The sequence below is a fragment of the Grus americana genome, chromosome 7 (genome assembly GCF_028858705.1).
Source record: "Grus americana isolate bGruAme1 chromosome 7, bGruAme1.mat, whole genome shotgun sequence".
NCBI lineage: Eukaryota > Metazoa > Chordata > Aves > Gruiformes > Gruidae > Grus > Grus americana.
In genome coordinates, this window is record NC_072858.1 from 12,069,543 (window position 1) to 12,083,435 (window position 13,893).

At 46.4% G+C, this 13,893-nt stretch overlaps 1 protein-coding gene across 6 annotated transcripts in view; it reads left to right on the plus strand.

Moving 5' to 3' along the window:
- Positions 1 to 13,893, plus strand: part of XPNPEP1 (X-prolyl aminopeptidase 1) — a 32,936-nt gene that overhangs the window by 2,791 nt on the left and 16,252 nt on the right. For all 6 annotated transcript variants that reach the window (XM_054832066.1, XM_054832064.1, XM_054832063.1 and 3 more), the window contains 7 exons: positions 1,618 to 1,748; positions 7,399 to 7,462; positions 9,182 to 9,286; positions 9,616 to 9,708; positions 10,652 to 10,795; positions 11,191 to 11,286; positions 13,500 to 13,581. In XM_054832066.1, coding sequence (XP_054688041.1) covers positions 1,632 to 1,748; positions 7,399 to 7,462; positions 9,182 to 9,286; positions 9,616 to 9,708; positions 10,652 to 10,795; positions 11,191 to 11,286; positions 13,500 to 13,581 — 701 coding nt within the window. In that variant the 5' untranslated portion in view covers positions 1,618 to 1,631. The remainder of the gene's footprint in view (positions 1 to 1,617; positions 1,749 to 7,398; positions 7,463 to 9,181; positions 9,287 to 9,615; positions 9,709 to 10,651; positions 10,796 to 11,190; positions 11,287 to 13,499; positions 13,582 to 13,893) is intronic.

Consider the following 13,893-nt stretch of genomic DNA (forward strand, 5'->3'; position numbering starts at 1 on the left):
CTTGGTCAAATCATGTCTTCCTTTGGCTCTGTGAAATGGAGGCAGCTTTTCTGCCTTCCCGTTCAGATGGCAAACATCACAGGGCAGGTACTATGACTTACTGTGTTTTGGCATAAGACCATAATGTCACTTGGGGCTCCTGGTAGTTACTGGGGAGTAAATAGAGTAAGTGCCTGCATAAGCAAAATATGTTTGAGACTTGCATTCTATTTGCTTCTCCCATCAATGATCCGTTTGTGGGCATGGCTGTGAAATGAGCTGTGAAATGAACTGGTCAGAATAAAATACTGCATAACATGGTATTCAAGCAGCACAGAGACTACCCATCTTGCCCTGGAAAGTGACAGCATTAGAGTTGTAAGATCCCAGCATGTTCTTAAAAATGTGAAAGGAATGGGTAGAGAACCACGAAGGGGATTATCGTACTTTGGGTACGCTTTGGAGATGTGAATAAAGAAAAGATGGAGAGAACCTCTGAAGAGGTTCAGCTTACTCGATTTTCATAGGCTTTTAGACCAGGCTTCCCCCATAGCTTGAACAGCCTCTGCAGGCAGCTGGTGCCTTCCACTGCAGCCTTCGCTCAAGCCAGCACAGGAGCATGGCCTGATGCGTCACTGTGTGTGGTGCTCACAGTGGGCCCCGGCTATTGATGGTTTCTGGGTAGTAAACTGAGAGGCTGGCATTCACTGCAATGCCAAAGATACATCCATTGCAAAACCACAGCAAGGGACGGTGATTGGACGGAGGGTGACTGGCCTGTGCCCTTGTTTTCCCGTCTGATCTTCCATCCAGCCTGTGCCCCACCTCTGCCTGCCTGACACCAGCCAACATCTGCGGAGCCAAAGGTCTTTAGAGAAGGTTCCTTTAAGCCTCCCTTCTGTCCCTTGGCAGTCACTTGTGAGAGCTCAATTGCTGTTCCTCCTGTTACAGCTGTGTTCTTGCTAGGTGGACTAACGTGCAGCCCAGAGGTAAATATGCCCAGTGAATACATCCCTGTGTATGTCCTTGGGAGCAGATTTCTTTTGTGTGAGTTAATCTGGTCACCGATCCACTATGAAATCCTTGACTATAGGGAAACTTCAAAAAGTTGTATTCTTAACTGGTCCATTGCTGAGTTCCTGATGTGCATGGCTTGCTCTCCCAGCAGCCTGTGCTCCTGTGACATATCAGCCACAGTATCTCTGTCCCCAGAGTGAAAAGACTGAAAGTTTCTCTCTGTGCATGTGATCGAGGGGGACCTTCAGCATCACATATCAAGACCTTTGCTGGCTGTCACAGGGCGTGTCTGAGGTGCTCTGGTTCCTGGTGCTGTCCACATGCAAGAAGGGTTGGCAAGTGTGTTGAGCTCGTGTGTATCACCATGGGGCATCCAGTCCTTCACCAGGTGGGAAAGGTCCTTTACAGGATAGACCAGCTTAGGCTCTCTGGCCTGAACCTGATCACTGATTCTCAAGGAACATGAGTGAAGTGACCAGACAGGAGGAATTCTGGACTGAGAGTGAGGATGTTGGCACAGTTGTCCTCAAGGGGAGTTTCCAGTGGTGACAGCCTCCAGCCCGTGTGCATGAGTGGCCCGGGATGGCTGGAAAAGCTCTGAAGTTTTGTGCTTTGTTTTAGTTGCAGGTAGGAAGATGAGTCCAAAAATTACAACAGAGCTGCTGAAGCAACTCCGTCAGGTGATGAAGAGTCCCAAGTATGTCCAGGAGCCTGTCCAAGCCTACATAGTGCCCTCCGGAGATGCCCACCAGGTATGCATGGATGGATTATGGGAACAATTGCATTTTCCTTCCCTGCAAAAAATACAAGCCAGGGATAACTAAAATCATCCTTTGTTCACTCTAATGGTTTGAGCATAAAAGCCTGGGTAACCTGAGAAACATCTTGCTGGAAAAAGTTTCTGGAGTCTATTCAGGAGGCTGAGGTTTTTATGCTTTTGTAACAAATCAGCATGGATGTTCCACCAGCAATTTCTCATCAGATTGTCTCCAGGGAGCTCATGCTGCAAAAAAGGGAGCTTACCAGAGCACTTGCTGTCTCCATCCTGGCTGTTGGGAAGAATGGTTTTACTGGGGGAGGAAGAGGCATTATCTGGGCTTTAGTTTCTCCATTCGCACTGCCTGATCAACACGTATTATTAAGTGAGGTGGCGAAGGATCAGATGCAGAGCTTTCATTTTGCTAGATCTAGTTCTTGCTGCCTTATTCTAAAGCCCTTCAGATCCCATGGAGACAGGCCTTTGGAGAGGCAGGGAAGGAAGAGGCTGCAACAACATTTCCTTTTCGATGCTGCTCTGCATCAGCTTGTTCTGTGTACTAAAGACCGGAGGGAAGTCTGGGCCCAGGATGGTAACCCGTGGCGGTAACCGTGTTGTGTGCTGCTTCCACTGTTAAGATTTTTGTAGTCCATGACATCAATTTTAAATTGCTGAACTGCCTTTTATCTTCCCTACCTGCTCATATGCTAGTTTTACTCCTCTGTCTTCTGTGTTAGGAGACCCAAGAACTGCCAAGGGTTTTTCCCTCAGCCGTTTTCAGGAAACAAAAGACCTGAAGCTTTCCTGGCTCACACCCAAAGCTCCCTTTTACCCCAGGGTGCACAAGAGCAAAATGCAACTGAATCGGAACCTTTGCCCTTGACTTGGCACTGGGGTGAGTTGGGTCCAGACTTGCCTGTGCCCTGGGACCGTATGTGCAGCATCATGTTTCCTCCTAGGGAGATCTAAACTTGGGCAGGTAGAGGGAAGGCATTTTCTGCAGCTGCTATTGTCTGCTGCATTCCTGCCTCAAGCTGCCTCTGTCCATATATAACCCTGGTTTCATTTCACTAGACGTTAAATGCTGTCATGTGAGTTGAAGAATGTGACCCTCAGGACTTCTGGGTTTTTCTGTTGCTCTCTTTTCCTTGACAGAGTGCAGTTAAGCAGAGAACCCCATGTTGCTATTTCCTGCCGGGCGAGTTGGTCAGGTTTCTCTGCAGAACAAATCTATCTGAATGGAAACGATTACTAAAAGCTGCTGATTCTGGCGCCTCCTGACTAGCTAGTGCAGGATTTTGCCTATGAGGTTTGGGAATTGGTGCAATTTTAGGCATTGGTGGAAACCTGTTGATCCCAGAACAGGCTTACTGATTCCAGGTAAATTGTGATTAGCTGAGATTTGCAGCTTCCCCATGTTCCAAGCAAGGGTTTGTTTCCTGTATGCAAATAAGAACTATACAGCCCTGCAGTCAGATTTTGCTCTTAGGCAGTTCCCTCCATGACTCAGAAGACTGTGGTTTAATGATACCCAAGCTTTTCATGGCTTGAGCTACTTCCTCCCCACAACCCAAGCTACTTATTGCTGTCCTTGCCTCTCTCAGCTGTTCCTGAGGCTGTCTTGGGATCCACATCAGAGAACTTGTCAAAAATGAAGGCTTTCCCTCCTGTGGTGTTGACACAGGGTTTAGATTTGGGGGAAACTTTATTCCCTTCTAGGTTGCAAAGGAACCCCTGGATTGGACTGATGCTGATACACCCCAATGCTGCAACTTGCTGACTAATTTCTCTCTGTAACACTGGCAATGGTTGAGCTCTTAGCTCTGTGATGCTTTTAATATTGGTTTTCCTGCCAAGGCTAGAAGGCTTAGGTTATAATACTGCCAGGAGGCTTGCCACCAGTTGTATCCTTTGCTTTCCATGTTTACTTGTGTAAGGAGCTGAAAGACTTGCAGAGCTTCTCAAACACAGCTGGCTCTGACTCTGGCTTACCCAAGGCTGCTAATACCTTGGATTTGTGGCTCTTGCAGCCAGCCCTGAATGTTGGCTGCTTTCATTTTTGGAACTTTTAATGCTGGTGATAAAGTCAGAATAAATGATCTGTTTCCTTGGGGACCTGGGTAGTCCAAACGCTGGTGAGAAAGGAGGTCAGTCCTAGCCAAGAGTGGGCTGATGTCCATACAAAGAACTCCACTTCCTTTCATGAGTGCTGGGTAGATTTTGTGGCTGGAGGTGTCAAAGGATCATGAAGGGGTGAAATACCATTCTTTTGGGAATGAAGCACCTAAGTCCTTTGTGGTTCAGTTAAAAATGCCTGTCTGAGCTCTTGGGGTGTTGCAGTGGTAAATACAGGATCCATTTTTATGTCAAGTCACCCAGTTTACATTGAATCCGAAGTTTTCCCATATGGGAATATCCAGAGATTAGAGGAGCTTTTTTCTCAATGGGAGGGAATGATATTTGGATTAGAGCTTGGGTTTGGAGCCAGTCACAGCTTAACTGGGGCTGGCTTTCACCCCCAGGCCTTAACTCAGTGAAAACAAATTTGGTCAGATCTGGCTGGTTTTCCACATCAAGGAAGCACCTGCCCAGCTCAGGGCCCCATGTTTGGGTTGGCAGAGATGCTGTCTTTTGCTCAGGGCTGGCTCTGACATACGCTTGTTCTGAGACGAGCAATCAGCAGAGTTATAAAGCAAGAGACGGCTTGTGCACAGGTTGCACTGACCTGTTCCAGACCTTACCAATGCAGTTAGGTTTTTGGCAGTGAATACCGACCTCCCTCCAAGTACGCAGCAGTGTTTGTTCTTTAATGGCATCAGTGTTGTAGCTCTAAGGGCAGCAAGCTGCACTTTTCATTGCTGATCGTGGTTGACATTAGGATAGAATAAGCTTTAACATGTTAATGGCCCAACTACGCAGGCTCTGGTGATAAGCACCACTGATTTTTTTGGTTTCTTCCTGGCTTAGCTGAGGGTTTCTGTGATGCAGCCCCCAGTTTTGTCTGCTTCTCAAGGACTGACAGATGGGGTGGAAAGCAGATGTGAAAGGCCTGAGGAGGGCCAGCTTGAAGGCCATCAGAGCTGCAAGACAAGCCCCAGGGAAATACCTTGTTCTGACCGTGCTGTGGCCTGTACTTTGCGTGGCATACGCAGGTGTTCCCCTCGTAATTTTAGCTCGTGCAAAACATGGGCTCATCTTTGCACAGTGGGAGTTGCTGCATGGAACAGAACAGGTGGGTGTGCAGGAATTCAGTCTGACAGATGAATGAACCATCTTCCCCTCCAGATCCCTCATAGTCCCTTTTAAAGGCCATCTGCCTCATTGTAAACTCCTAAAACATGCCCTGGATTTGTCTGTGAATGGGAGAGCATGAGATATTTCCCACTCAGTCAAGGCCTTTGTTAGTTTAGGTCAGCTTTTACCAGATCTAAGACTGATAGACTTCTTTTTTCCTTGTAGATGATTTTTTTTCAAAAATATTTCAATCCATTTCACTGTTAATGCAGCTAGCTCAGTGTTAACCCTTCCTGTGAATGTGAGATTGTTTGTCTGCGCAAACAAACCAGCCTGTAGTCTCTGCTGCATTGGTCAAGAGAAAGGGAAGAGAAATCACTGGTCTGATTTGAGATGGACTTAGTGATATCATCCAAAGTAGGAAATTTGTAGCATCCCCTTTAGGTGTCAGACACTGTGAGATGGCGCCCCAGCTTTGAGCTGAGAAGTGTAGGAGAGGGGCAGTTCTAGCAGTCGACAGGCTGAATAGTCGTTAGGAAATGTTGAAATGGGGAATCCTCCTCAGGTCCGGCATCGTTCTGTCTTCATGTTATGTCCAGCTGCTGTGAGACAGGCAGTAGGGAAACTGGCGCTTGATTCTGTTCCCAGAACAACTTTGTCCTCTCTTATCTGCTGATGCCTCTGTTGTTATTTTGAGGGGGGTTAGTGGTGATGGTGGTGCTGTGGTGGGCTGAGGCGGATCCATCCTGTCAGCTAGAGGTGTGTAGAGAGCAGTCATCCCTTCCCAAGGTGGGTGTCCTGACACCTCTCCTCCCCACAGCTGCTGAGCATATGTCACAGCCCTGTGGGGTCTGTGGGGCTGGACAAGAAGAGATCCAGGGAACTGGGCTGACTCAGAGATGAGGGCACCCATGGTCTCAATACCCACCCTGCTTCTGCCAACTTTCATTAGTGGTTGGATAAAATAGAGGAATTTTTGAGCTCTTCCCTAGCAATCAGGAGCAAAAGCTACTCAACCACATCCTCTTGGGCCATGGATTTTGCTGTCCCAAAGCTCAGTTTCAGAATGTTAGTGGTGGATGGTTGGTAGCTGCTGCCTAGGGCATCTCCCAGGAGGGGAGAGACATAGCTGTTCTGGAGGAGTTTGGACCATGGTGTGATTGGGAGCAGAAATAAAGCGTTGGTCCCAGGTGCTGTGATTTGTGCTTCTTACTCCTGTGCTTTGAATCCCATGCCTTCTTTACAACAGTGAAGAGTAACAGGTTTGAAGGGAGTATTTTCTAACAGTCAGGTGATTTAAAAATAGCCCTGGCCAGAGGCAGGGAAATGCAGTCTCTCTCACAGTAGGAACTAAAACCACCTCAGAATTGGGCTGTGATTTCTCAGCTCAGTCCCCAAAGTGTTTCTTTTGCCACAGCACAGCTGGGGGCAGAGAAACTTTATGGGCAGAGGAACAGACTTTGGTTTCAGACCATTTGTAAGGTACAAATCCAGGGGTTTTGCAGCTCAGTGGTGCTGTCAGCCTGGATTAAGCTGATTTGCTGAGTTGTGCTAGTTAATTAACAGGCGTACTCAGCAGTTCTGACCTCCGAACTTGCCAGAATGGGATCCCATAAAAATAGTGTGTGGGCCATTTCAAGGTACAGTTGTTATTTTAATTTTGGCAGCTCCTGTGGATGTCAGGTATCTGTGAATTCTCAGGCTCTTCTGTAATGCTGCCAACAGATGCGTCCACAAACACAGGCTGTGATGGGTTTGGGATGAGGATGGACTAGTAGTCTTTGATTCCCTCTCACCCACCAAAGCATAGTGTGGTGGTTTCTGGTGTAGTTGGATTTTGAGTAGGCAAGGAAGAAGTGAGAGGATCAGCATCTAATTATGAAAGGTCCTAAGAGTTAAAGCTTTTACAGTTTTACCACCTTGATGATTTTCTTTCAATGTCATTGTTGTGGAAAAGAAAGTCTTAAAGGAATTCTTATAAATGCCAGTGAGGGGACTTCACTGGAGATAGTGAATTTTAGATTTTATGCGCTGATTACTTTGGTCTCCAAGATCAAGGTGTGCTTCCGGTTTCTCTTCCTTTTGCATTGCAGCTTCAAAGGCAGCATTTGTTTGTTGCCCAAAGGGGAGGCTGAGTGTGAAATAAACATCTGCAAAATCTGAAGCACTTCAGTGTTTACAGACGTTTGTGGGAGAAAAGTGCTGCAGCTTTAAAGAAAAAACAGTTGGACATAAATACAATATAATCACAGATGATTAAATGTTCCAGTGTAGTAGAGCTCAGGATTTTTTAACTCATTTCTTTCTCTGTGGTGTTGTTAGGAGAAAAAGCTTATCAAAGTATTTGTCATCAGCTGATTTCCCCCCCTCCCCTGCTGCTATAAATAATTGCTGCCTCTTTTGTTTTCTAGAGCGAGTACATTGCACCCTGTGATTGCAGACGGGCGTTCATCTCTGGATTTGATGGCTCTGCAGGTACCTTTCCAGAGCTTGGGTTCTTCATAATGTACATAATTCCCCTGTAAAGAAATAGTCTCATTCATGGCATGGAGGCAGGATGGAAAAGGAAACCCATCCAGCTTGTTTGGACTGTTTTCTTCCCATTTCAGCATCTGCAGAATTATGTCTTGGCTACCCGCTGGAATTATGTAATATCAGCGCAATAACAAGTTTTCAGAAAATATTTGACCCCTGAATGAACTGCTCGTAAAGTAAAATCCTGTTAACTCTTTAATGTGGTGCTTGTAATCTATGGTCATTTATTTTGATGTGCAGCCAGTACGAACAGATTTTTATGTTGGCTGTTTGGGTTGGGTGAATAGTAGATGGACTTTAGCTAGGCCTTCTGTTTAAACAGAGCCAGGGTCAGAAACACTGCATTTGGAAACTGAATGCTGTGGAAAAGTTTGCTTATCTTGCTGAGACAGGATGTTTTCTTGGCTGTAGGATAGGTCTGTGTTTCAAGAGACCTAGTTTTTACCCTAGCTGTACCCTAAGCTCTGCAACTTACTCTGCTGTGTGATTGTTGGAAAGTTACTTTAGTCTGTTGAGGTCTTTACCCCCGCTAATTGTAAATCAGTTTAACAAATACTGCTACCTATGTGTCTGCTACCATCAGTTCCTATGAACTACTCTGGGACCTCGTGTGGAAGGTGATAAATCCAGGGCTGCAGGCTGCTGTTAATGGATAACATGAATACTGTATTAATTTCACGCCTTCTGCATGACCTCTTCATAACCTTCCTCTCTATTTTGGGCCCTTGTTATGTACTTGGAAGGTCTGTGTTCCCAGCCTAGTGCTTGGCGAATCAGTGAGGTTTCACACAGGGACTCACCTTGTGTTTCTTGCTTCATCTTTTCAGGCTGAAGCAGCTTAACATGGGATTCGTGTTGGGGGAGTTTGGTAGAAGACAATGAATTCATATTTGGAAACTCTGCTCTGTTAATCTGGGCTTCAGTTTCTGGTGACAGTATGGTCAAGATGCAGAGACTCAAAAGACTTGGATTCAGTTTCTGTTTGTGCCTTGGTTGGGTTTTTTTTGAATTGCCACAGGCAAGGCAGTGAGAGTACCTTGCTGAGATGTTACTGCCCCTCAGCTGTCTGCTTGCATCCCTCCATCTGGAGTCAGTGGAATGGGACAGACACTGAAACCAGCAGAAGTTTATGTTCATATTTCCTGTTCAGCCATCTCTGCTAGAGCTGTAACATTTGGGAAGGGGGTGCAGCTGACAGCTGGGAGTGATACCCATGTTGTCTAGCCTAGTAACAGTTGTTTCTTTTGGATGGCCAGAGCTCAGGCTTCCTCCCTGTAAGAAGATGGGATGGAGTCCGGGGAGGTACAGTATATGTTACTATGACAACAGCAGATGCAGACCACAGTCTCTGCTACAGAAGGTTTGGAAAGCCCCATTTACCCGGTTCCACTGATTAGCTGAGATATGCTTAATTTGAATTCATCTGAGGCAATCCATTAAGCTGCATCCTTGTGCATACTGTCTCCGATAGGATTTGGAAGGTCTTAGTGCAGGGGAAACAGTGAATGTCTCCATTGAAACTGGGCTAACTTTTGAACAGTGAGCAGAGTTGCCTTTTGGGGAATTGGGGTGCATTTCAAACACTCCCCCTGCTGTCTATGTCTCTGCATGGTGGCTGGCCACCTCTAAATCACAGTATCTTTCGGTTGTCCTGCCTAGGTACTGCCATAGTAACTGAACAGCATGCAGCCATGTGGACAGATGGACGCTACTTCCTGCAGGCTGCACATCAAATGGATAACAACTGGACACTCATGAAAATGGGTATGCAGGAGGCTGGGATACTGCTGGGTATGCAGGAGGCTGGGATACTGCTCCTCTGATAAGCAGAGAACAATCACAGGCTATTTGGTCACTCTGCACATGTTACAGCTTGGGTTGTAGGGATGCCCCATCACACAGGGGCTTAGGGACATCTTGGATACTCTGCTGCTTCTGCTTTAGCGTCCTGTGCCCATGGGTCTAGACATTCCTTAGTAGATATATCTGATGCGTTAGCTTGGACTTTTTGGGTATTGTGGGAATGCTTCAGTATGAGTTCTTCTTTGAATCTCTTTTTTTTTTTTTTTTTTTTTCTTTTTAAATCCATGGAGGTCTGAAAGATACACCGACTCAGGAGGATTGGCTAGTGAGTGTCCTTCCAGAAGGCTCGAAGGTGGGAGTGGACCCTTTCATTATTCCGGCTGGTTGGTTTTACTTTATTTTATAACTCTGGGTTGGGCAACTAGATTTTGCTTCCTTGCTTCTCTGGCTAAGCTGTTGGGTGATGGTATGCAGCTAACCATGTTTCAGCCCGGATGGGGTGGTGGGTTAAACTGTTATGCAAAACAGGTTGGATTTTGGTTTCAGGCATGTATCACAAGAACTCCACAGCAGTGCATTGACTCCGAAACACAAGAGATAAGAACTACTCTCTGGGCTCGCAGTGACCCTGAAAAGTAGGGTCCTGATCCATCTCCTTTTGTCTGTGCTGTGGCTTGCCATGGGCACTTCAGTACAAAGTCACTGAATGCTTTGGCCAGCATGTGAGCCAGAATACCCAGGCAAAACTCGTGCTGCTACTCCTGCTTGGAGGTCTTGGCATCTCTGCAGCTCTCCCTGTAGGAAGCACATTGCTGGAAAGGTGTCTTTTATATCAGATGAACAAGTATCCATCTACTCATGCTTCAGACATGGGGCCCAATCCAAAGGTCACTGGAGGCAAGGGGAGACATTTCCTTGATTTAAATGGGCTGAGGATCAGTCTTGTGGCTGTGTGGAAGCCCATCTCATCTCTCATCTAGCTTAGATCTAGCATGGTTCTGCACTGAGGTAGAGGACATCCTTATGGCAGCCTCTGGGGTGGTTTCTTCCAGTGAGTTCTGTCTCCCAGCTGGAGCAGTTCTTCAGCTCAAGCATGAGGCTCCAGGGCTGTGAGGTTCTGTATCTGCTGCTGGCTGTAGCAGCTGCATTTGTGGAACTGTAATTGGAATAGCTTTTGCTTTGTTTTTTAAGGGAATAGGAAGAAGGAGAAGCTGGAAGGAAAGGAGAAGACTCAGATTCTTGAGTTTGCCCCCTGTCAACGAGGCCATTGTTCAACCAATGTGTGTTCTTTAAAACCGTCACTCTTAACTCTTTTCCCTTTGGCAGACCAGTGGAAGAGGATGTCCAAAGCCTTGAGAAGTGCTGGCCATGACCTTGTGCCTGTCAAAGAAAACCTGATTGATACAATCTGGACAGACTGCCCTCACCGCCCCTGCAAGCCTCTCATCATGCTTGACCTGAGTTACACAGGTGAGAAGCTTAACTCCCAATAGACAGGGACTGTTTCTACTACCCTATCCCCCTTTGCTTTCCTCTTACACAGTCATGAGAAAAACAGTATTGCAGCCCAATATGATCCGCTATGAATAGGTCAAGAAGGTGATCAGTCCTCAGCTAATGATCCCTTTGCCCTCAAAACTTCAAAGAACCATTTGCTAGAGGCTAGGTAACTTCAAAACAAATCTGTGGATGTTTGGAGGTCAGTTTGTTTGAGATAGTTCATATCAGTTATTAGAAAGGATTGAGGCACACAAGCCAAACACAGTGTATTTTGGGTACCTCCAAAATCCAATGCATTGGTCTGTGTTTACATCGTCAACCCCAGTAAAGTTAGTGATTGTAGCTTTTTATATTGTGTTTTGCAGGGGTCAGCTGGAGAGACAAAATTGTAGCCCTCCGTTCAAAAATGGCTGAGAGGAAAGTCCTGTGGTTTGTGGTAACGGCCTTGGATGAAGTAGCATGTAAGTCTTTGCATCTCCCTTCGCCATTCTTCTCACAAAATAAATGTCCTTCCTGCCTTGGAAAGGAAGAGCCCTGCCAGAGTGGGAGGCACCCATGACAGCTGATGTGTTTGTTAGAGGTCAGTTAACTTGTATCAAGTGCAGTGGCGATAACCGATCACTAACAGGGAGGTGGTATTTCTACCCAGTGCTTTATACACCAGTACAGCTCCTGAGTACATTTTTGGTCCAGGAAATGCAGCAAATCACCATAGCCCAGGCAAAGGGAAAGGAAGGTTATATATAAAGCCTGAGGCAGTTTGAAGGGGAAAAAAAAGACCCGTGAGACTTTCTGGCTATAAAATACCTTGATGCTGCCTCACTCTGTGGGAAGATGTAGACTGTTTTCTGCAGGGCTGTAAACAAAGCAGTGCAACATGTGGCTTTGTATACATAAGGCGAGGGTGGGGTACACGGCATTCACAGTAATCTTCCTAATTGCCATGACTTTTTAAGTCAGTCTCTACCTCTCCAGTGTTTGGCAAATGCTTTGGTTAAAACAAGTCAGTCAGGGCTCAACTTGTATTTCCAGATCATTTCAACCCAGAGTCCCAGGGACCCACTAGAGGGTCCCCTCTGTGTTTGGGGCCCCAGGATGACTAGGTCTCCACACCCTGGCTCCCAGCCCAGCGCATAGGAAGGGAGAATGGCCAGAAACAGCAGTAGTTCTCCCAGGATTGTTGTTACTAGTGCTGTGTATCCTTTGTGCAGAAATCACCAGTGCGCAGACTGGTGCAGTGGGAACATAGTGCTGGCAGGGTGTGAGTGCTGCTAATGCCTGTGCCCCATGTCTGATCTGAAAAGGTAGAAATGAAAGTGGCGTGTTCCTAGCTCCAGCACTGACAGTGCAAGGTCCCTGGCACTGGGGGAAGCCAGTTTGCTGAGGTCTGTCGGCTCTCCTGGATCTGGGACACCGAGCTTGTTTCATGAAAGAAATACTTCTGAGAGTGGTGATTTGACTCCTCCCTGGGGAGGCCTGTGTGAGCAGAGATTGTGTGTCACCTTTTCAGGCACATCTCCAATTAAATTAATGATAAATTGGTGCCCTGAGGTGGTTTCAGATTAAATGTCTCCAGCAAAGCCAAGCTTGTTAATGAATCAAGGATTTTAAGATGGACCAGAGGAGGTCATGAGAGAAGCTTATTGCTGGGTGCCTGGTTGATTTCCTATCCTAAAGGGGGAAGGGGGAGAAGTTGTCTTTAATTTTATCTAATTCAATTCACTTTAATAAACTCCAAATTAGTTTCCGGGGACAGAAAGAGAGCCACAGAGGAGGCTGTTGCCTCCTTACTGCATTGGGAGTTGGCTGAGTGAGGAAATTTGTACACACGCAGTAAAGAGTTCTTTGTGGCTCTTTCCTGCTTTCAAGTGACCTACTCCTTCCCTGGAGACAAACTATTTTTACTTTTGTGGCAGAATTTGCACAGTTCGATGAATGCAGTGCTGGGTTGTGATTTAGGACATGTTGGTTCTTTTCCCAGCTGTCCTGCTGGCTGGCCTTACTGCCTTGAGTAATTCATTTCAGATAATTGGATACCCTGGGGTTTTTATTTGACCCTAAAATCAGGAGTTTGGAGATGCTGGACATCTACTTCCGCTCTTGACTTTGCCTGGAGTTGTAAGGGATAAAATCATTGTGAAAAAAACCTAAGACTATGTAGTCTGAGTCTGAGATGTTGTAGGCACCCAAATGAGAGGCCTCTTTGGAGTGTTTTAGTCTTGCCTATTGTGTCTCCCTCTTCCCTCAAGTATCAACAGAAGGATTGGAATGAAATGATTGCTTGAAACATTGAAGTCTTCTGGCTGTTGAGAAGTGAACTTTTATTGCATTACAGAGATCAGGAAGGGCAAAGACTACTTTTTTTTTCACATGTGTCCTTATCTTTTTTGCCTGTACCTGCTTTCTTCCAAGCCAGCCCTCCTTTAGAAGTTAAACCTCAATTTCTTTGCCCGATGGGAGTGTTTAAACTGCAGTTTTGGTGCCATCTCCTGGCAAAAAGTTAGGATTGCCAGAAAAGAAGCAGGACATGGGACAGCTGAGTGGGAGCTGGACCCACGGCCTGCACCCGTGACGACTCATTGCTTGACTGTGTTTTGCTGAGATTATTTTTCGCTTTTTCTGATGTTGCAAAAGATGAACCAGGACTGTGATTCTTGGCGTTCTTATTTTCCAGGGCTTTTCAACCTCCGAGGCTCTGATGTTGAGTACAATCCTGTGTTTTTTGCATACGCCGTCATAGGAATGAACACAATCAGGTGCTTGTATTCCCCTCTTCTGTCCCCCAAGATGCGTTTTTCTGTGGGAGAACTGTTCTAGCAAAGCATTTGTTTTTTTTTAAAACGCCTGCGCTCGGGCACTTTAATGTCCCTTCTGAGCACTTTTGTCTTCAACGTTAATTACTCTCCTCCCCTGATCAGAGCTAGAGAGGCAGCCAAGAGCTCTGCTGCTCTCCTCAGCACCTCGACTGACTTGATGGGTGACCCCTCTGTCTGTCACTCTGAGATAATATGGAGAGCCCTCAGAACCCTGGGTGAAATGTCGGTAAGAGCCAACGCTGGCCTGGACAT